Source organism: Camelina sativa, chromosome 9, assembly GCF_030686135.1.
Source record: "Camelina sativa cultivar CO46 ecotype springtype chromosome 9, ASM3068613v1".
NCBI lineage: Eukaryota > Viridiplantae > Streptophyta > Magnoliopsida > Brassicales > Brassicaceae > Camelina > Camelina sativa.
Window position 1 is genome coordinate 10,540,865 of NC_141888.1, and position 22,556 is coordinate 10,563,420.

The 22,556-nt window shown below is 30.4% G+C and overlaps 3 protein-coding genes and 1 non-coding gene across 5 annotated transcripts; 2 read left to right on the top strand and 2 right to left on the bottom strand.

The window, feature by feature from the left end:
- Positions 1 to 6,769: 6,769 nt before the first annotated feature.
- On the bottom strand, positions 6,770 to 7,957 carry LOC147938036 (uncharacterized). The gene is made up of 2 exons (XM_087465434.1): positions 7,166 to 7,957; positions 6,770 to 7,093 (listed from the first exon to the last, which is right to left on the bottom strand). Exons 1-2 carry the CDS (start codon positions 7,955 to 7,957, stop codon positions 6,770 to 6,772), a joined length of 1,116 nt encoding a protein of 371 aa, XP_087321560.1.
- A 2,145-nt stretch (positions 7,958 to 10,102) lies between these two features.
- LOC104710816 (WAT1-related protein At3g30340) lies at positions 10,103 to 12,578 on the top strand. 2 transcript variants are annotated; one of them, XM_010427472.2, is made up of 6 exons: positions 10,103 to 10,402; positions 10,697 to 10,759; positions 10,854 to 10,970; positions 11,042 to 11,444; positions 11,703 to 11,854; positions 12,270 to 12,578. In XM_010427472.2, the coding sequence occupies exons 1-6, from the start codon at positions 10,215 to 10,217 to the stop codon at positions 12,439 to 12,441; spliced, it is 1,095 nt and encodes a 364-aa protein (XP_010425774.1). In that variant the 5' UTR covers positions 10,103 to 10,214; the 3' UTR covers positions 12,442 to 12,578. The 2 variants fall into 2 exon arrangements, with proteins under 2 accessions (XP_010425774.1, XP_010425775.1); XM_010427473.2 differs by having other exon boundaries at positions 10,133 to 10,402; positions 12,251 to 12,578.
- A 76-nt stretch (positions 12,579 to 12,654) lies between these two features.
- TRNAK-CUU (transfer RNA lysine (anticodon CUU)) lies at positions 12,655 to 12,727 on the top strand. The gene has a single exon. It is a non-coding gene; the product is annotated as a tRNA-Lys (tRNA).
- A 3,698-nt stretch (positions 12,728 to 16,425) lies between these two features.
- On the bottom strand, positions 16,426 to 18,008 carry LOC104710817 (protein GOLVEN 3-like). Its single transcript, XM_010427474.3, has 5 exons — positions 17,804 to 18,008; positions 17,587 to 17,654; positions 17,346 to 17,505; positions 16,963 to 17,009; positions 16,426 to 16,870 (listed from the first exon to the last, which is right to left on the bottom strand). The coding sequence occupies exons 1-5, from the start codon at positions 17,892 to 17,894 to the stop codon at positions 16,646 to 16,648; spliced, it is 591 nt and encodes a 196-aa protein (XP_010425776.1). The 5' UTR covers positions 17,895 to 18,008; the 3' UTR covers positions 16,426 to 16,645.
- Between the last annotated feature and the right edge of the window lie 4,548 nt (positions 18,009 to 22,556).

Genomic DNA, 22,556 nt, shown 5'->3' on the forward strand with positions numbered 1-22,556 from the left:
AGAAATATATTGTGGGAAGTATCTTTATTCAAGTGATAATAGCACCGCCTGTGCGACCAATCTCATCGAATTTTAACTCCACTAAATCGTTGATTCAATTTTCAACAAAAACTATAAATCTTAACTACAAATTTGAAAATTATGAGTAGTAATAACAATATATAAAATTTATCAGAATCTTAACCGTTACTATTTATCCATTAAAGCTATCCTTAACAATAAAAATTTGAATTTTAACTTATGAAACGGAAAATCTCTAAACATTTTAATTAGACATTTTGAATTAATCGTTTTGAAAATTTATGATATTCAAAATTTTGAGATACTAATGAATCCGAATTTATAAGAGGAATATGCTACTTTTTAAAGTATTAAACTATGGTTAGATTATATATGAAAATTTTAATACATGTTTTTAAAATTGAAAAATCAATATAAATTCAGTTTTTTTTTTAGTTTTTTTTTGTTTCCATTTGTTTTAGTCTGAACTAATTAGTATAGCTTTTTAAAATTGTTTTTTGATAAAAATCTACTATATTAAATGATGATTTGTATTTACTGAATAATAATAAATTAGATGGTCTTGTTTAAAAAAACAGATAATATACTAGCAAAATTAAATATGTTTGCATATATAGAATATCAATATTAATAACCTCATATGAAAACTTTAAAAACAACTTTCCTAAATATTGGCTAGTTATCAAGTTGTTGATTTAATTTTGATTAGTTTGTAAACAAAGATCCACTTGTTTATTTGACCAGGATCCAACGGGTCACAAAATTACTTTTTTTTTTGCATTTTTTCTTTATTCAAAAATATTCTAACCTTTAATCAAATATAAAACAAAAACTGTGAATTACAATTTCAAAACAGTTTTATAAAATTTATTAATAAATAATTTATCTTTTATACCACATATATATGTGGATAGATCATAGATGCATAACTCTACTATAAGATTACATGTTCTTTTCATCTATATAAGGCTTAACCAAACACAAGTAAAGTATATTTAGATTAAAGTCCCTTAATTATACTACTACTCCCGGTATGATCTTGCATGCTTTCGTCTTTTTTCTTTTTTATGCTTTCGTCTTTCACGCCATATTTTCTGCAATGTCCATTGTAAATCATTTTTAAACGTCTTTCAATCTTGCAAGTTCAAAAACCTGCTTAGACTACATATATATTATTTACTTGAGGGTTGTGTGTCAACAGTAACATTATATTTTATTATACCATGTAATTTAGAGACTATATAATACATGAACTTAATTTATTATTGGTTTAGTGACTTACCTCTTCATTTACTAATAATAACTTAATTGTTGCATCTTCTGCTTTCTTTCTGCTTCTAGATACTCAAGTTGTCATTGGCTTAATCTGTCTAGACGAAGATCTGAAACAAATTAATAAGTTATGTAAGAAAAATACCAGAAGAAATATTTGAATTTTAATGAAACTACAGAAACACCGAAGGAATATTTTATTAGAACTACAGAAATGAATCTAAGTAATCGGCTTGTCAAGCTGTATTTATAAAACAAATAAGCTTTCACGATTTAGATTTATAGAAAAATCTTTCATTATTAAAATATATATATTTTTAATAGTTATGGTTCCTAAAATTACTCCGAAAAATTTGGTTATTTGTTATGTAAATAAGATAACAATTCCTAATTTTTAAAAATACATTTAGAGCTATGATCAATTCAATGCAATTCAATAAAGGAAAAATGTTTGTTATACTTGATAGATATTTTAAGAAACAATTTATTTGTTGGTATAAATAACATATTGTTGACTGTTTTTATTATGTAATTTGTACTAATCTAGTTTCTTAGTATACGTGATCTGAATTTGAGATTCATTTTAGTTATTTATAATATTTGTATTTTTCATATTAATTATTTGTTTTGATTTATTGTATTAAATTAATTTATTGTTTCCATAATTATCTCATAGTATACAACCAAATCAAATAAGTTTACATATATCTAATTTCAAATTTAATTTTCGATTGTTATGTAAGCAACTTTAAACAACTTCCTAAAATATTTTGTAATTAAAATATTGATTACCTTAATTATTCAAACTGATAAGATTTTTTATGTTGCATTATTAGGAAACTTAATATTTTGTATATGTTCAGATACGCGTTTATTTCCAATTACGTGGGTACATTTTTTTGTATTTAATGACATCTACACTAAAATATCGTGTAACCATATTTGTTTTGTTCCGATTTTTATGTTAAGAATCAATTAATATTTGTTTGACTACTACACTAAAATATCAATTAATATTTTTTGTTCTGATTTTTAGCTATGGCACATAAGATCTGTTTGGCTCAGAGTTCTTTTATTAGTTGATATCTGTTAGGCTACATGATTTATACATTCTTATTCTGTTTTCAGTGGCATTTCATGTAATAATCTCTTAATCCATGTATACTTATTAAAAATGCTTCCCTTTTAATAGTATAGATTTGGGTAAACTCATATATCATGAAATGCGAGCACCTAGCTAGAATTTATAACCAACTAGAAGGAAAATATATAAGTTTTTGGAAACTTCTATTTTAAAAAGAAAAAATATGTGACGACAAAGAGTTTATCTAATTCTGGTTAACGTTTCTAATACGATACGATTGTCATTTGTCAACTTTGTTATGTTCCAAGTAATTCAGCTGACTTTGGTTTCCCGACTAGTTTTAAGCCCCGTTTTAAAAATCGCTAGACGTTAGTCGGGCGGTGAGGGAGTGCCTAGCGATTAATCGGAAAATAGGATATAAATCAAGGATTAATCGGAAACTAGTTTTAGGAGTTTTATTATTATATATGATAAATAACTAATAGTTATAATTATATATAAATTGTACCAAATTATTACTGAAGTATTTGACAGCTCAATTGGTTCAAGGCTTGCTAAGAACCCCTAAAGTGACGAGTTTGATTCCCTGATCATGCGTTTTGTCCATTTTTGTTGCATTTATTAATAAGGAGCAAAATGGTAATTTGCCACTCATCATCTCCACATACGATTTACAGTCTGTAAAACTCTAATTTATGGCAGCCAATTTTTTTAAACTCAATTTTTACAGATTTAATCATCTTTTTAGCTGGTTATGACATATAAATGGTAGATCTACATACTCAACATCATATTTAAGTGGAAAATCAACTCAAAAATGAAAAAAAAATTTGGTCTGATTTGAGTATAATCGTGGCGGCTCTTTGCTGCCTAGCGATTACACGGCATGGAATTGGTAAAATCGACCGATTTTTGGAATAGGGGTTTTAAGTAATACACATGATTAGAAATCTAAAGACGTAGAGTAACCCATTTGAACAACAATAATAAAATATGGTTTTTGTTTTTTTTTATAATTTACATAATATTAGTATCAAAGCTTATATTCTACTATCTCGCAGTTTAAGAAACTTGGTAAACCTGAAAATATAGGTTGTCGAGAATGTGAATGTTTCCATAAACATGTCAAAAAAATCATGTGGAGGTTGATCTATAATAACTATAGAAAATATGCAGGTTGCAGGTTTTGTAAAGAACAAAAGATCAAATAAGAATAACTCTCTTATCTTAGTTCTAGAAAAATTGTTCTTCTCTCAAACTTTCAATCTCTATATGTTAATGTCATAGCTCGATACACACACATATATATATAAGAAGGCCAATCCTAGAACTACTACGAAACACCAATATCTTAGATACCACCAAATAAAGTTTGATCCTTATCGATTCACTAATCATAACTCGATTAGGAATGCTCTGCCTTTCTATTTTAAGTTCTTCTCAAGCTTAAACCAACATTCTCCCCTTTAAGCTTGACCTCACTCTTCACGTCACTCACACCAATGAGATCTCTCATCTCTTTGAACTTGATCCTCCCTAGTGCCATTGTTAATATGTCTGCCTTTTGCTCACTTCCCGGTACATGTTCTACATCGATCAATCCACTCTCGACACACTCTCTTATTAAGTGGAATCGCCTATGTATGTGTTTACTTCGGCCATGAAACACAGGATTCTTTGTCAATGCAATTGCAGACTGATTGTCGAGTCGTATTGTAACCTTCTCACATAGAGCTATGGTAACCTCACTAAGCAGTTCTTGTAACCAGATGGCCTGTTTTGCTGCCTCTGTTCCAGCCATCAATTCAGCCTCACAAAAAGATAAGGCTACGACATCTTGCTTCTGTGAACACCAAGTTATCGGACTCTCTCCTAAGTAAAAGATATGTCCGGAAGTGCTTTTGCCATCATCTGCATCAATGTTGTGACTGCTGTCACTGTATCCTATCAGTTTTGGTATCTTCGTTCTCCCAAACGTTATTCCGAGATTTGTAGTTCCTTTCAAATACCTCAAACATTGTTTCATAGCTGCTCCATGAGATTCTCTAGGACTTTGCATATACCTGCTTAGAACTCCAACACAAAAAGATAGATCAGGTCGTGTATGGAGTAAGTAGCGAAGGCATCCCACATTTTTATGTACATTGTTGCATCGATCTCTTTCTCATTCTCAGCTTTAGACAATTTCAGGCCAATCCCCATCGGAGTATGTACCAAATTGAAGTCTCTCATCCCTGCTTCTTCAAGAATCTTCAAAGCATAACGAGTTTGATTCAAAGTTATTCCTCCTTGATGTTGTAACACTTCGATTCCCAAGTAATATGTCAGCTTGCCTAAATCACTCATCTCAAACTTTGATGACATATCTCTCTTGAACTCATTAATAATCTTCAAATTTGTGCCTGTCACAAATAAATCATCAACATAAACACCAATGACTAGCAAGTGCTCACCAACTTCCTTGCGATATACCGATGGCTCCTTTGAGCACTTAACAAACCGCAATCCTAGCAAAATTGTGTTCAACTTGTTGTTCCATGCTCTAGGTGCTTGACGCAAACCATACAGTGCTTTGTTCAACTTGTATACCTTCTCTTCACTTCTAGCCTTTTGAAAACCTTCTGGTTGTGAGACATAAACTGTTTCCTTGAGCTCACCATGCAGAAAGGCTGTCTTAACATCAAGATGATGTATCTCCCATCCATATGCTATTGCAAGATCAATAAGCAATCTAATTGTTTCAATCCTTGCCACTGGAGCGAAAACCTCCTCAAAGTCAACTCCATATTGTTGTACATATCCCTTTGCAACAAGTCTAGCTTTGTGCTTGTTGATACTTCCATATGAGTTTTTCTTTAGTTTAAACACTAATTAAGTCCGATTGGTTTTGCTCCAATTGGCAAATCAACAAGATCTCATGTTTACAACCTTTTGATCGAACCAACTTCCTCTTTGCAAACGTGTATCCATTCTTTTGAGTCCTTTACTTCCTCAAAGTGTCTCGGTTCATTGTTCAAAATTAATAGCAGCATCTCTCCTTCTTCTTCAGCTAAAAGAACGTAATCCTCAAGATATTTCGGAACATGTCTCTCTCTCTCTAGGATCTTCTTAACATAACCGGAGACAGTCTTTCATGTGTGCAATCGTGCTCTTTTATCTCTTCACTATCCTCTCTGTCCTCATTATTCTCCGATGCTCCTCTGTTTTCATCAATTTGTTCTATCTCTGATTCTTTGACATCATCTTGAAGTCCATTATTTCCAAACCCACCAATCATAATCTTAAAGCTTTCATTACTATTTCTCATAGTATCTACACCATTCCAGTCCCATCATTTTGTTTCATCAAAAATAACATCCCTACTAACAATGATCTTCTTTGTGAGAGGGTCAAACAATTGATAGGCCTTTGATCCAGGTTCTGTTCCTAGGTGAACAAGGATGCGAGTTCTGTCATCCAGCTTCCTAAGATGTGGTGAGTCAATTTTTGCGTATCTGATTCAGCCAAAAACACGAATGTGATCAACATTTGGCTTCTTACCTCTAAATAATTCATACGGTGTTTTATCCTTAAGAGACCGTTTTGCCACTCTATTCAAGACATAGGTTGAGTGTCTTACAGCTTCTCCCCACATGTAGTTAGGCATGTACATGTGTTTCAAGATACTTCTTGCCATCTCCATTAGTGTTCTGTTTCTCCTTTCCACTACACCATTTTGATGTGGTGTATAAGCTGTAAGATGTCTCTGAATGCCATTCTCCTCACAGAAGCTTCTAAATTCATTGGATACAAACTCTCCCCCTCTATAGGTTCTCAAAGTTTGTATTTTGCTCTCTGTCTCATTTTCTATCACTATTTTGAAGCTTTTAAATTTCTGAAAAGCATCTCCTTTCTCTTGTAGCAAGATCGTCCACATATATCTGAAGAAGTCATCCATAAGGACAAAACATATTGTTTTCCAGCACTTGTACTTGGTGTAATTGGACCGCAGAGATCACCATGTATAAGCTCAAGCTTCTTCGTTGCCCGATACGATGTTGCATGTGGAAAGGCTCTTCGCGTTTGTTTACCAATCAAACAGGAACAACAGAGTTCCTTCTCAAGTGCAGACCTTGGGGCTCCATGAACCAACTTCTTTTCAATCATAGTATTCAATGTCTCAAAGTTCACATGACCCATCCGTGCGTGCCATTTTCCTTCATCACTTATTTCTGTTAGATAGAGACATGTATTATCCTTCAATCCCATTCGAACCTTGTAAAGTCTGTTTAGTGATCTCTCTGCTTTCACAAGAAGTTTTCCTTCACGGCCTCTCATTGTTAAGTATCCATCCTTCAACCGAATGTCACATCCAGCTTCTGTGGCTTGACCAAGACTAGCTATATTACTTTTCTATACCGGAATATAGTAGACATCAATCATCTTTCTTTGTTTTCCATTCAGATCAACAAAGGCTATTGTCCCTTTGCCTTTGATATCAATACGAGAGTCATCTCCAAATCTAACTTTTCCTATGACCGTTAAGTCAAGTGTGTCAAAGTATCTTCTATCTCCAGTCATATGATTGCTAGCCCCATTGTCAAGATACCAAACGTTGTCCCCATCTGTGTTTGTTTCGAATTTGCTAGGTACACATCGTTTTTCATTGAGAAAAACCACTTCGTGCAGCATGAGCTCATCTGCAGTCTCTGTATCCTTCTCTACTTCTTGAGTTTCCTGCTATTTAAGCAAACGATCTGGACAACTGCACGCATAATGCCCCATCTTGTCAAATCTGAAACATGTAACTTGCAAGGGATCTCTTCCTCCGTTATGTCCACGTCCTCTTCCTCGATAGGAGAATCTTCCTCCTCTGCCTCTTCCTCTGTAGCTTCCATTATACTCATGCTGTTGTTGATTTTGATAGCTTGCTTGTGTATCACCGTTAGAAACAGTGTTAGCATACATCAGCTTGCTCTGTTCTTCTTGTGGTTCTTCGTCTTCAAAGATTCTCTCTTCATAAGATTTGAGTCGTCCCACCATTTCTACAAAGCTTGTTGTATTCAAGTCAAGTACTTGCTCCAAGGAAGCAACTATATGAATGTACTTTTTCCGAGGAAGGGTTTTAAGAAACTTCTTGACTAGTTTGGATTCTTCGCTTATTGTCCCTAGTGCAGCTGATTTTGAAGAAAGTTCGGATATTCTCCCAAAAAAATCATCAATACTCTCTGTATATTTCATCTTTAGCCGATCAAAATCAGTCATCAACGTTTGCAGCCTAACTTCTCGGACTCTCTCAGCTCCTACATGTCTGTTTTCGATTGCTAACCATATCTTCTTGGCTGTGTCGAGCTCCCCTACTTGCAGGATGAGTGCCTCAGGGATAGATTGAAACAACAATGCAATGGCTATGTCATTCTTTTCTTCGTCTATGGTTTCTGCATCAATTGTCTCCCAGACTTTGTTTACCCTAAGAACAAATTTCATCTTCATTGTCCAAACTGTGTAGTTTGTGGTAGTTAGCATCGGACATGTGATGGAGGATGATCCTCCTCCCTCTGTTGGTTTTGCTACCACGATAGCACTTTCTCCGTCGGTCATTATTTTCTTAATTTGCTCTTATACCAAATATAAAAAATATGCAGGTTGTAGGTTTTGTAAAGAACAAAAGACCAAATAAGAATAACTCTCTTATTATTAGTTCTAGAAAAATCACTCAAAAACTAAAGCTATCTCACAATAGTTCTTCTCTCAAACTTTCAATCTCTATATGTTAATGTCATAACTCGACACACACATATATATATATAAGAAAGCCAATCCTAGTACTGCTAGGAAACACCAATATCTTAGATAACACCAAATAAAGTTTGATCATTATCCATTCACTAATCATAACTCAATTAGGAATGCTTTGCCTTTCTATTTTAAGTTCTTCTCAAGTTTAAACCAACAATAACATACAAATATTCTTTGTCGCAAAAATTTCAGTATGTCTTTAAAGAAATACTGAAATTTACTTGTTATCTAACTCAACTATGACACATACAATGAACTCGAGAATGCTGATATACTTTGGGTACTAAATCTAAACCCTAAAACAAATAGGCGAACCCAAGGGAAGAAATGAAAAATCTCTTGCCAAATTAATCGACAACGATAGTGAGTAATTATACGCACGACGACTGAAAGAATCGATTAACCCATTTACTAACGCTAATTCTCTATTCTAAAAGAGAGAGAACCAAATTCAATAAAAATACTCGAGATGTATAAACTAGTTGAGCAATATCAATAGGATATAACCGCATAGGATGTGACCAGTTGTGTGGAGAAAGTGCTTTACTTACTGCCATCGGATGTCTCAGTCAGGAGCATAATTTACGTCAACTTGCCCAAAAGATAATTACTTTCTTTTTAATAACACTCATAAAAAAAAAGTTTATAAGCATTTGTCTAAAAATAATTTTGGGTGATCCTCTTCAGCATCAGACTATAACCTGGTCTAATCAGGGATCTGATTCAATTTGCATTGCAAAGCTTTGTAAATACCAAACAACACAACCAACCAACAACATAAACAATCTACATGCAAATAATTCTTGTTTCTAGCGGAATTTGAATCCTGAGAAGCGAGCTTAAGCCTCGTCCAGTTCCAAAAAAACTAGGCCACAAAAGTAGTCGTTTGTATAGTTTTCCACAAATAATTGGGATACTTCATGTCAAGGAACGTAAAGGAACCGAATAAATATTAAACAAATGAAAGATACTTAGAGCTAAGCATTAAGCATCCCATTTTGCGACAGGATTTGACGCATTATTCTTACCTCCGTTTAAAAATTTGAAAACTCTTGTCAAAATCTTTATTTATATTATACTACATGATATGTATAAATATTTCATGAAGAAACAAAGTATAGATGCTTCTCATTGTCTGATCAGATCTCTACTTTTTCATAGAGAATCTTGTATCAAATATGGTTCTTTTTCAGCCAAACACGCCAGCTTTCAAAATAGAATTTACGTCCTTCACGTTGCAGACTACTATCCCATCTTGAAATGTGTTAAATAAATTACGGCCTTCACTTGACCTCTAGAGAAAGTGAAACAAACAAAATCAATCAAATAAAAAACGTGCGTGTTGATGGAAGGATATACACTTCTTATTAGATATTTGTTATCACTTGGATTCTATGATAACTATATTTTGGAGTTAATTAGGTAAATAGGGCCAGGGAGAAGATTAGGATTAAGTAAATGACAATGCTATTGCTGTCAAAATGTGTGAATTTTTTTATTAGTTTTCGATTTTTCCTTGGTAAATTAACAAGCATATTTTGATTAAATAGACATGCTAAAATTAGTGTAAATTAACCATGACTCTAAATAATATTAAAAAGTATGTCTTTCACTTGCGGGGTACAGATTAAAGAAAAAAAAAGATCAAGCTTAGCTTTCTAAAACTAATTATTATATTACCTGTTAATCTACTTGTTCGCGTAGCTCTGCTCTAATGTTATTAATGAGTATAAATATATTTACTTTTAGATTGATGATGTGATTAATGTCAGTGTATGATGTCACTTTACAAATTGCAATGATGCAAACTTTCCCATTAATTACTTCTCTCTCTATCTTTATGGTCATGAATAGTGTAATCATCAATGGACAAAAAAAGCCAAGTTCAAAGCACAATACGTTTAGTTAAAGATAAATGCGATAATGATACGATTCTCAGCATTACTTGAGTCACAATATATATAGTCACACCCTCGTCAAATCTTTATTGCTTACCAACTTCTGAAAACTACATAAAGACAAGTGCATAGATATACAAATACACACAAACTACATAATTATGGTGAAGTTTGATACAAAACTATGGAAAGCTGTGTTTATTATGTCGATAATTAACATTGGGCTAAGTGGTGTAAACGTTATGTTCAAGAAGATGATTGATCAAGGGATTAACCGTATGGTTGCGACCACTTACCGACTTGCCGCAGGAACTCTGTTCTTGATACCATTTGCGATTTTCATGGAAAGGTATGTGTATACATGTATATGTATCTAGTCACTGTTTCAATCTAGTCACTTTTCTTCTTGGTTTTAAAAGTTTCAAGTTATCCAATCTTTTTTTTTTTTTTGGTTTTCTTAATTAGTTATAATCTTTGAATTTGTTCATTTTGGTTTAAACTCTTTACAAGATAAGTGGCTGTCTTGTTTATGCGAATTTCTAGTTGACTGTTGGTTTCAATCTTTTTCTTAGTCAACATATACTCGTATTCCATTTGAAAGAGTTCCAAGATTTTTTTTTTTTTTTTCTCTTTTTGGTTTTAGACATAACAGGCCAAAACTCACTGGTAGGATCTTGTGCTCACTCTTCTTTAGCGCTCTTCTGGGGTAAGTTCATTTTAATACTGTTCACTGATAAGACATGTATAAAACTAAGTTTGGAGATGTTTTATTTTGAACTTGATCAATCACAAATTTGCAGGACAAGTTTGGTGCAATACTTCTTTCTTATTGGACTTGAGTATACATCTTCTACTTTTTCCTTAGCTTTTAGCAACATGGTTCCTTCAGTCACCTTTGCGTTGGCTCTCGTCTTTAGGTAATCAAATCGATCAAACACATTTGAATTCTTCAATTTCGCTCTAAATATGTTGTAAACTATATGATTAGGCAAGAGACGTTGAACATCAAGAGCAATGTAGGAAGAGCCAAAGTGTTAGGCACAATGATATGCATTTGTGGAGCTTTGGTGCTTACGCTTTATAAAGGAACCGCTTTAACTCGAGAGCACAGTACTCATATGCAAACACAAACGAGAACTGATTCAACCGGTGCAATGACACAGAAGTGGGCAATGGGTTCGATCATGCTAGTTATATCGATCATAATATGGTCATCTTGGTTCATTGTTCAAGCTAAAATAAGCCGGGTTTATCCGTGCCAATACACTAGCACCACGATCCTCTCTTTCTTTGGTGTGATCCAATCTGGTTTGTTGAGTTTGATCTCGGAGAGGAGCATGTCTATGTGGGTCGTTAAAGACAGGTTCCAAGTTTTAGCTTTACTTTATTCGGTGAGTAATCCAATTTACTATTTAACTATAACCTACCAAATATCTTCTATATATACGACGTTGACATATAAGAAAACTTTTTTTTTTTAAGTAATCAGATGTTTTTACAAGGGTTAAAAGACAAAGGAAAACAAAACTTTTTATGTTCTAGTTTATTTTTCCAATAACTTGAGTCAACTTGTCTTCATGTCCATATCTATGCTTCTTCTATCTTCTATTTTCCGGTTAAAATATTTTCTGAATCCACCACCGGTATAGGGTATCGTTGGATCGGGACTGTGCTACGTGGGAATGTCGTGGTGTCTCAGGCAACGAGGTCCGGTTTTCACGTCCAGCTTCATACCTTTGATCCAAGTCTTTGCTGCCATTTTCAGCTTCTCTTTTCTTCATGAGCAAATTTACTGTGGAAGGTAACCTAATATTTCGTTACAAATATCAATTTTAAATTACATTGAACGCATCATAGTACAAATAATATTGCACTATATACATTTAAATAGCAATTGACTAGTAGAGAATATGCCTATATGAAAGACCCTTTCATCTTAGTAGAGAAGTTTAACGCTTTATAAACCAAATTGATGCATCATATTGCATAATACAAATTTAAAAATTGTTATCTTCAAAGAAAATCATTGAGACTTATATAGCTTTGATCGATGTATATATAGATTATAATAGAACGGATTAAACAGGAATCTAGAAATGATTACATACGGGAAAGCTGATTATATGTGTTTCTTTTCACCTAACAAGTTGTTATTATATGGTTCTTTTTGACTTTTATTACTAATAATTTCTGACAGATGAACTATGTAAATGAAGTGTGATAGGATCAGTAGTCATCATCGTGGGACTTTATATACTTTTATGGGGCAAAAGCAAGGATAAGTCTGCGCCGATTACCAAACAAGAACCATTAAATCTCGATCTTGAAGGTTGTGGGACAGCACCAAAGGAACTCAATAGTGCTGCCCATCCAGTCTCTGCTAAATAATTACTTCAACATATATTTAACTGTTTCGCATATTTCTAACTCCAACTGAGTAAATGTCTATTAGAACATCATACTAAAGAAATTACACAATAAATTAAATGTTATTCTTATTCAAAAATAAAAATACGAAGTTCAGATTTGGAGACTCTTAATTTAGTTTCATAATCATAAGCAATGGCGTCAAAATGTATAATCAAAAGAGCTTAACAAATTGCCCGTCTAGCTCAGTTGGTAGAGCGCAAGGCTCTTAACTTTGTGGTCGTGGGTTTGAGCCCAACGGTTGGCGTTTTTTACTTTTAAAATATATATTCTTTTCATATTAGGAGTTTAGGCGTTTTTTACTTTTAAAATATATACATACTAGGTGCTTCCCCACGCAACGCGTGGGTTGTGGTGTAGTTGGCACTTTCTTATTTTTTTTGGTCTTTTTCGTTTTCTTTTTTGTATTATTTCGTTTTAATTAGGCATATACGAACTTTGCCGTCACTTTTATTTATACACTATATGTTTATACCATTTCGTTCAGATGTGTATAATTGTGGCGTTTATTTTTTATGAATTATGAAAATGTTGTTTCTTGTTTTTGAGGATCCAATCTTATCATTGACTGATATTGTTTCCAATACATTTATTGTATTATAGATTTTCTAATTAACTGCTTATGTAAACCCTTCATACGTTGATGTTGCAATAATAAGTTATTTTTTAAAAATATCTTCCGTGTAAGTGATTATGTTTGTATGCCCATGTTTTGGTCTAATATCAATAAGATCGTTTCTGTTTTTCTTTAGTTGGCTTTGAAACCAATATTGAGTTAAGCAAATAATGGGTGAAATTATGGTGTTAATAAGTAATATAAATTATTATGTATATATATTGTATATATGTGACTATAAATTTAGCTAACTAAAAAATTATGTAATATTTAAATACAATCTTGAACATATATATATATATATATATATATTTATTTGTGGAAGGAATGTATGAAATTATTGGATAGAAGTTATTTTTGAGTTAAATGACCTTTAATGTCTTTAAAGTGAGTTAAATATTAATAAATTTTTATATGTGTCTTGACTTTTTTAAAAAGGAATACCAAGTGTTTCCTTCCAAATTTGAAGTGATATAGTATTTTAGTTTTCTTATATGATTTTATGAACTTCAATGTAAAAGTTTTTCAAAGTAATAAGTACACTCACTGATTGAATTATAAAATTTAGAGAAATGTTTATTTCGTGTAATTATCTGCTCTTTTAAATAAATTAAATAAGTATGTTGTTATTCCTACAAATAGGACAACATATATTATAGTTTAACCATGGAGTTAAGCAATGGAAATGGAACTTGTGATTGCAAGACAAAATGCTTATATGTTACACATTGATCGTTTAAAAATGAATAGGAACATTTAATTCTCAAATAAAGTTGATTGTTTTGTTAAAACCAACATATGTGAATTTAAATTTAACTATGCAAATTTAAAAAATAAATATGAATAGATTAGAAAGGCAAGAAATATAAAAGAAATATTTTTTTATAGAAATAAAATAAAAATTGAAAACAATGTTAAATATATATAATACTTTTTACATTAAAATATAGAATCAAACTCTTACAAGTTACAACACATATGAGATATAACAACATTTGATATTGGTAGGAGAGGAGGAGAGAATGTTTATTATAAGATGGTAATCCAAATTAGATAATGGAGATGAATCTTTAAAAAATAGAACAATGTAATACTATATATATATATAATACTTTCAAAATTAAAATATAGAATCAAACTCTTACAACACATATGAGATATAACAACATTTGATATTGGTGGGAGAGGAAGAGAGAATGATTACTTATAAGATAATAACCCAAATTAGATAAAGGAGATAAATCTTTTAAAATAAGAACAATGTAAAATATATATCATGTAGTCTCTAAAATTAAAATTTAGCATTAACAATTTACAATGATATTTTATTTTTTTTACAACCCATACAACAAAAATAAGAAATCAAAAATAACAAAAAAAAAAAAGAAAAATGATTTGAGGTATTGTAGAAGAGAATGAGAGAATGTGAAAATGAGATAGTAAAAGAATGTCAATATGAGAGAATGATAGATTGAGAGAATGCTTATTTATATGATAAGAAATGATGGAAGTTACATTTAGAACTATGGAGTTATAATAGTAATTTATTGTGTTTGAATAAAATTGAGTGGTAGAATATGATTAATGCATAATTTATTTTATTTTCAGTTATAATTTTATTTTAATGTGTGAGTTAAATGTATTGTGTTTATTGGATCTTAAATATTTTTTAAAGCAATTAGAAAGCAAATAAAAAATAAAAAGAAAATTAGAAAACATTAAATGAAAATCAACCAATAAGGAGAGACCAAAACCTTACTTTTTTATATATGATATATTGCTTTAAACTTTGAAATGAGAGATATATTATAAACAATAATTTTACATGAGAAATATATTAATTTAGTCAACCAAAATATGAATATAAGTTTAGCCAACCAAAATAAATAAAAAATATTAAAATTTAACCAAAAATAATTTCTCTTCAAAGATAATAAGTTAGTAGGAGGAATGAATTAATGTACAATTATTGGATAGGAGTTACATTTGAGTTAAATGGAGTTACATGTCTTTAATTATAAATAAATAATTTAATTTTTTATAACCTAAAATAAAAGGAATACCAAGTGGCTGAATCAAAATTCACATAATTTGGTTGTTTGTTGATATAAACTCAACACTTACACATAATATTTCAAAATAAAAAAATATTACTTTTAAGTGACAAACTAAATTAGTTTTCTTATAAAATTATATGAATTCTTCAATCTTAATAATTTTTAAAATCCCAAGGATAACTCATCAATTTAATTTATAGTGCTAGATTTCATTCTAATGCTTTCATCTTTAGAGAATTTAGTGAAATGATATTTTTAAAATTATATTTTATTTTTATATTTAAGTTCCAGTTGAATATGTTTTGTTTTTGGATCATTTTTTATTTTGATTAAAGACACAAAAAACCAATTGTTTAATTATGTTCTTTTTGTTTTCAAAAACCTCAAATAAAAAAATATATATATATTATATTGATCTCTGCAGATTTAACAATTGGATCACAAAACAAAATAGTCTTTATAAATAGATAAATGGATAATTATATTGATCTTTAAATATTATATTGATCTTTATAAATTATTAAAAATGATACATGAATATGTGAGATAATCAGAGACATAATAGATAATTACATATGGATCATTTCAACTTTATGATCTCATTGTGTGGTGAATATTGTAAGGAAGTATGAAAATAATGACTTATAAGATGTTAATATAAAATAGAAAATAGAGATAAACATTTTAAAAGATTAAAATAAATATATAAGATATACATATCATACAAAATCTAAAACTAAGCTTTTACAATGATATTTGATTTGAGTTTTATAACCCATACAACAACAATAACAAAAAAATACAAAACAAAACAAAACAAAACAAAACAAAAAAGAGATTTGAGAGTAGTGGAAGAAGATGAGAGAATGAAAGAGTGATAGACTAAGAGAATAAGATAATGAATATTTATAGGAAGAGAAATGATGAAAAATTACATTTTAGAAAAATGAGAGTTACAATTCTAATTTATTATTTTGTTTTAATACAATTGATTAATATAACTTAGTGGAGAAATAAAGTTAATGCATAATTTATAGGGAGAAGCTATAAAGATTTCAGTTTTATATTATGTGAGTTAAATGTGAAAATTAATTGTTTTAAATATGTGTTCTAATATAATTTTTTTTTGTTAAAATTATATTGCCAAGTGGACCAATAAGGAGAGACTGAAACTCTACTTTTATATATATGATTCACATATATGTATAGGCGTTTTTTACTTTTAAAATATATATTCTTTTCATATCAAAAAGCCAGTACAAAAAAACTAAATTCAAAGCAAGGTCAAAATAACGACTAAGGAGTAAGGAGTAAGGATATTACAACGAACCCCAAGAAAGCAAAGAGATAACTATTACTTTGATCACAACACAAAGATATATATGTCCCTATACATATATGTGAATATGTCCCTATACATCGAAACAAAACTGGGACGACCAACAAAATCGTTTACCTATCCACCAAAGTTATCATCATACTTTATCCGTAACTAAATTTCTTTGTTCAACGGATCCACAATTATTTTGATCAAGCCAGGAGTTTGATTATTGATTGGAGGCTTGCGTCGAGGCTTACTATGGATCGGATAATCATTGCGTAACAATCGAGCCAGTTTCTTCATATTCTTGGCTGAAGTAGATGGTTCAAGTCTTGAAAGGCTATTATCGATGGTGGGATAGTTGACTATGGTCATCATCTTTTGACAAGATGTATGCTGTAAATAAAGTTATATATAAAACGATAAATACTATAGGGATAACAAGGAGACTAAATCTATGAGTCTTTAAAGATGGATTACAGACAAACCTTGGTGGTGTCAATATCTGCCAATACATTGGTCTGCTTGTGCTCTCCTGCAGTAAAGCCAAAACATATCTAAAATAAAGACATGTTCACTACTTTAACCAATCACTTCAGAATAAAAATAAAGTTTTTTTTATAAAGGATGAAGGAATTAAATGTGTTTTTGTACAAACAGCTAAAAATGATTACTGAAGCTTAAGAATAAAACTAATTAATAAAGAGATTATACAAATGCTACACATATTACAAATTATAAATTGTTTGCTGTGACTATAAGTTATGCCTAGGAGGATGGCGTGCTGGTCCATGATAATCATCATAGAAAGCTACAAATGGACTAGAAGATTTTTTCTTCTTGGGTTTCCATTTAAATAAAGAACTCTTACTTCTTTTGTGAAACCCTAATTTATGCCCAACCGTCAAATGCTCTGATGAAGCTGACATCTTGAAACTCCAATTATCATTGTTCATTGCCGTGACTTGCTTCTTCTCGGCTCTCACTGTTCTCCCCGACCTTAGTTTCCTCGGTGCAACGTTGTATAAAACCTATTATATGGTGTATAAATTTATATAATGGATTTCATAAAAAGAAAATTGAGAAAGATTCATTGAAAATAAGTGTATTACTTGAGGGTGCAGTGTCGATGAATCTTGATCTTCACGATAGTCAAGACTCCTGTGACCCGCTTCTCCGCCTATGAATCAAGTTTTAAAGATATTACTTTTAAACAAAACTTGTTACTAGCAATTTTGTTAAGCTAATCATCAGCCGAAGAAAAAAAATATGCAAGAAAAAGTAAGGTATAGAAGAAAAGCAAAATTAGGGATCTCTATGTAAAGGCACCTTCATGAGCATAGACTAGTAGGACATGTTCCTCTTCTAGCGATTGAATAATCAAAAGGAAAGCTACTACTATGGTTGTGAATCGCATCATGAATATCAAAGACAGATTCTTCCAAGTTCTCTCTCTTTTTGTTTTTGAATAAGAGATACATACATATGAGGGTCAAAAGGCTCAATATTGACCAATTTCTTATTCTGGTCTCATTAAGATGTAAAGAGCAAAGACCCGAGTCAAAAGGGCACGGTTTTTGTCGTCTGGTAATAAACAAAAAGAATATTAGTACTTCTAGGTGCATCTTTATTATCAATGTGATACATATATATATATATATATGTATGTATTGTCTCCTTGTAAAAAAATAAACAATGGCCTTCAGACAAAATAACGCAAAGATCTTCACATACATATTTTCTGCTATACCAAAGCCAAAAGGTGAGAAAATCCCATCAAGCATAAGGGAAACTACAAATACAGTACTCCAAGTGCTATATTAAAGAGATTCTTAATTAATATAATTAATTATGTTAATGCGATTTCTCAAAATAATATGTCAAGGCGAAACTTGATTTGATTCAAATAAATAACGAGATACAAGTTAAATATTTAACGTTGAATAAGTAAAGTGATAGGAAATTAAAATATATTTTGAAATTTTATTACTATTTTGGTTTTTTCAATTTTTGAAATATTTCTGCTTCTGCACTTTAAGTAGAAATACTAATTATATTATCTATCAATATTAAAAGAAAAAAATTGTGAAATTTTATCTATACTATTAAAACGGAAGCATTTTTAATAAAAAGACATAGGATTAGACATTATTACAATGAAATGCCACTGAAATCAGAATAAGGATATGTATAATCTTTGAAGCCAAACAGATCGATATTAATAGGAAGCCAAACAGACTGATATTAGGTATATTGGCTGAACCAAAATTTAATGATATAACACTAAAAAATCGGGTGCAATTTTCTAATGTTTATGGAAATTGAAATTATTATACTACAAAAGCGCAATCAACAAGATAATAACTATCTAATTTTTATGGAAATTGAATTAAAAATAATAATAGTTTCCTAATATTTACGGAAATTATATAAATTTGTTGCCATAAAAATCGGACTCTTAAATTCAAAATTACATATATGTAAATATATTTAATTTTCTAATATATTTTGAGATATTTCTGGAAACAAATATTTAATTTTGATATAATGATAATGTTTAATTGGGTAAGAAGTAGTCGTTTTTCATTTGTTAACATAAATAATGTGGTTAATTAAAGAAAACAAATATTGGATTATCAAAAATGGAAATAAATAACGTTAGTTTTTTAAATTTGTTCAAAAAAAATTAAAATTACTTTTATGAATTAAAACAATAATTACGGAATTATGGACAAATTTGTGGTAGTGAAATTTGTGGACGAACAATTAGGAAATTTATACAATATTTTGGGCAAAACATATCTTAACAACAAATGAAAAATACGAACAGATATTTAACTTATGCCATACCATTTTCCTATATGTATAACGAAATATTTGTGTTTAAATCCTAGATTATCCTTTTTTGGTCTTCAATTTCGATAGCATATATATTTTTGTTCTATTTGCTAATTGAAGTAGAATCTAATTTTGAGTTTTTTTTATTCTTGATTTCAGCTAATGGAAGACATGGAGACAGTTGTTTCTCCACCTTGTGTGTCAGTATCTCTTCAAAACTATGTACTTTGATCTATTTATTTTTGAATATTACTTAGTTTGTTGACTTGGTAGATTTTATATTATGTTAATTTTGCTCTTTATTTTGCATAACACACCTTTTGATTGAAAGAGTTTATAAATTTATAAATTTATAAATTGATTACACAACTGTTCCTGCTCTTCTCAATATCATGATAACTTTTTTTGATGATTTTGTTTTAAGGTGATTTTTGTGTAATATTAATTTGTGTGCTTTGTTTTTGTAGATGGCAAACTTCGGTTCAATAATTTGGACTTGGGAATCAAACTCATAGGTATGTAATACACATAAACATTAAGATTCTAATTGTTGTTAATTTTTAATGTTTTTTAAATTAGCTAATAATTTGGTTGTGTTTATGCAGGGTCAAAGGTCAACATAGTCGAGAAGCCTATGAAACTGTCTCTTTTTTTTTTCAAAACAAAATTGTCTATTAATTTCATGTTAATAAATCTTTATGTTCATACAGAGAATAAATGACTACTAAACCTGAAAATTATGTACAATTCCAACTCATCTTAAGACAAGGATCACACAAGAAGAAACTATGAAAATCATTTTATAATAGCTTGGCTGCAGTCATCAAACACACACAAAGATGTCCGTCTTTTTTTGTGAGATTAGTAGTGCGAAGAAGAAAGCATGTAGGTTGAAACATGAAGTAGTAAAATCAAAGAACTTGTGATTAATTTTATTGTATTTTGACTTTTCAACAGGCAAACAACATGTTGTATAGAAAATTAGTGTATCCATCCACACGTTTATTAATATATTTTACAAAGAAATTGTAAATCACATTTTTTGTTTTTTATTTTACCAAGTGTATAATGAATGAAGGAAAACAAAAATCGACTCCTGGAATATCAAAAGTTTTATACCCAATATTTTTGAAATCATTTTTAAAAGTTTCCGCAACATATCAGATTATTAAAATCCATACTCTATATATCTAAACTTATTTAATTTGATGGTATATTATTTGTTATTTCCAAAAATGACCATCTAATTTAATATGTTCAATAAAAAATCATCATTTATCTTTTATTTCATAAAAAAGTTTAACAAAAATACTAATTAATTCTGATTATAATAAATAGATCAAAAACCAAAAAAGTGAATTATTAATTATTATTTTTTTCAATTATGAAAACAGTTATTATATTTGTAATATATAATCTAACCACAATTTACTATTTAGTAAAGTAGTATATTCTTTATATAAGTTTTGGATTTTAGATCCATCAGTATCTCAAAAATTGAAATATTATCGATTTCCAAAATATTAATTCAAAATATATACAATGCTGAAATTTTGTGGATCTTGGTTCATAAGTGGAAAAAAAAAACAATTTTTAACAGTTAAGAATAGTCTTAGTGGATTAATATCATAACTGCTACGATTATAATAAATTCTATGGTGAAAGGATTATTATTTCATTCTCACACATTTATAGCAAACTAATACAATTTAATGTTATAGATCCTATACAACTAAATGTATCTACAAATAAAACCCTCACAAACGTGAGGATCCAAAACACTTACTTATTTCCTTAGCTGATAAACTAAAATATATAATATGAAATGTGTAGATTATTATTAAAACCACAGTTATGAGATGAAAAATCATATCTGGGACGTGATATACCACTTTTGTTTTACTATTTTCTGTCCTGAAATAGATGTACCGTCTTTCTCTTATTGTTTTTTTTAATGTAGTTATCTTTACGTATAATAAAAGACAAAACTGATCACTTTTTTAGTCTAAACCAAATTATAAACAAATCGAGTACTTAATTGGTATGAGTTCGGTTATATGAATGTTAACATTGCTAAAAAAAATATGTTTACAAACATAACTCCACACATATGTAATATATTATAAATTTAATAGCAAACTTAGCTTTTGAAATCAATCCCGCACGTACGTGCGGGTCTGAATCTAGTTGATTATAAAACAGATGAAATATCATGTTGAGGAAAACAAAAACAAAAATTGTGAAAAAGGCACGAGGAAGTGCATCAAACAAAGTGCAGAGGTTGGGAACATGTAAACAGGAAAGAAAAAAAAAGCATGTAAATGTGTCTTTGCATGGATTTACTAAAATCACTACAAGAAAACCTGCGATATGTGACCATTGGTTGTGACCAAAATTGTAGTCGCAAATATTAGCGACTACTTTGTAACGTATTTGTGACCAATTAACGACCAACACCAATACCAAGACAAATCAGTCGCAAATTAACGACGATGCTGGGAAGTCGGCGGGTAGTCGCAAATTGCGGACCCTTTTGCTATGCTTTTAAGACTGGTCCAAAAAAGGTCGTAGTTTGCGACTAATTTGGGATGGAAAGAACGGGGTTGCAAAAAGCCGTCGCTAAATCGTCACAAAATAAGACTTATTTGTAACTCTCTTAAAGTTTTGTTGTTCCGTCACAAATCAATCGCAAAATAAATTTAGAAAACGTTGGAAACATTAGTATCTAACTCACCTAATGTTTGAGACCCCCAAAATGTACTCGCAAAATCGTCACAAATATTCACCTGTCATAGTTTGCGAGTACTTTGAGACGCAAAAAACTGACAGATGGGCAAAAATGTAATTTACACACAATTCATCTTCTTCTCTACAAACCCTCAGTTTGCTGCGAGTTTCAATCTGAAATTTTGGTGTTTTTCTGTTTTGTTGGGCATTTTCTTATGTGTTTTCATCAAAATGGAACAAATCTATGGTCACCTATTTGCGACTTATTTGCGACTAATACCTATTTCTTGACGCAGTTACAAAGCGGTCGTAAATTAGCTACAAAACAACGATGACTTTGCGACCACAGCCTGAGTTCGGGACCATTTTGCGACTAACACCTGAGTTCGGGACGCCTTTGTAACGCCTTTGCGACACTCGTATTTTACTTGGACATTTATCTATTCATATTTTGACAATTGTCTATATTATAAGTCTTATAATGACTCCAACAACATTAGACTTGGAAAATATAAGC

Bases quoted from the DNA above. Each gene is read 5' to 3' on its own strand.
- LOC104710817 (XM_010427474.3), bottom strand. From the start codon at position 17,894: ATGATGCGATTCACAACCATAGTAGTAGCTTTCCTTTTGATTATTCAA. The intron at 17,506-17,586 runs GTAATACACTTA...ACCATATAATAG, and splicing joins CATCGACACTGCACCCTCAA to GTTTTATACAACGTTGCACC. The intron at 16,871-16,962 runs GTTTGTCTGTAA...CTTTATTTACAG, and splicing joins CAGATATTGACACCACCAAG to CATACATCTTGTCAAAAGAT.
- LOC104710816 (XM_010427472.2), top strand. From the start codon at position 10,215: ATGGTGAAGTTTGATACAAAACTATGGAAAGCTGTGTTTATTATGTCG. The intron at 10,403-10,696 runs GTATGTGTATAC...TTTTGGTTTTAG, and splicing joins TTTGCGATTTTCATGGAAAG to ACATAACAGGCCAAAACTCA. The intron at 10,760-10,853 runs GTAAGTTCATTT...ACAAATTTGCAG, and splicing joins TTCTTTAGCGCTCTTCTGGG to GACAAGTTTGGTGCAATACT.
- LOC147938036 (XM_087465434.1), bottom strand. From the start codon at position 7,957: ATGACCGACGGAGAAAGTGCTATCGTGGTAGCAAAACCAACAGAGGGA. The intron at 7,094-7,165 runs GTTACATGTTTC...CTTAAATAGCAG, and splicing joins GAGGAAGAGATCCCTTGCAA to GAAACTCAAGAAGTAGAGAA.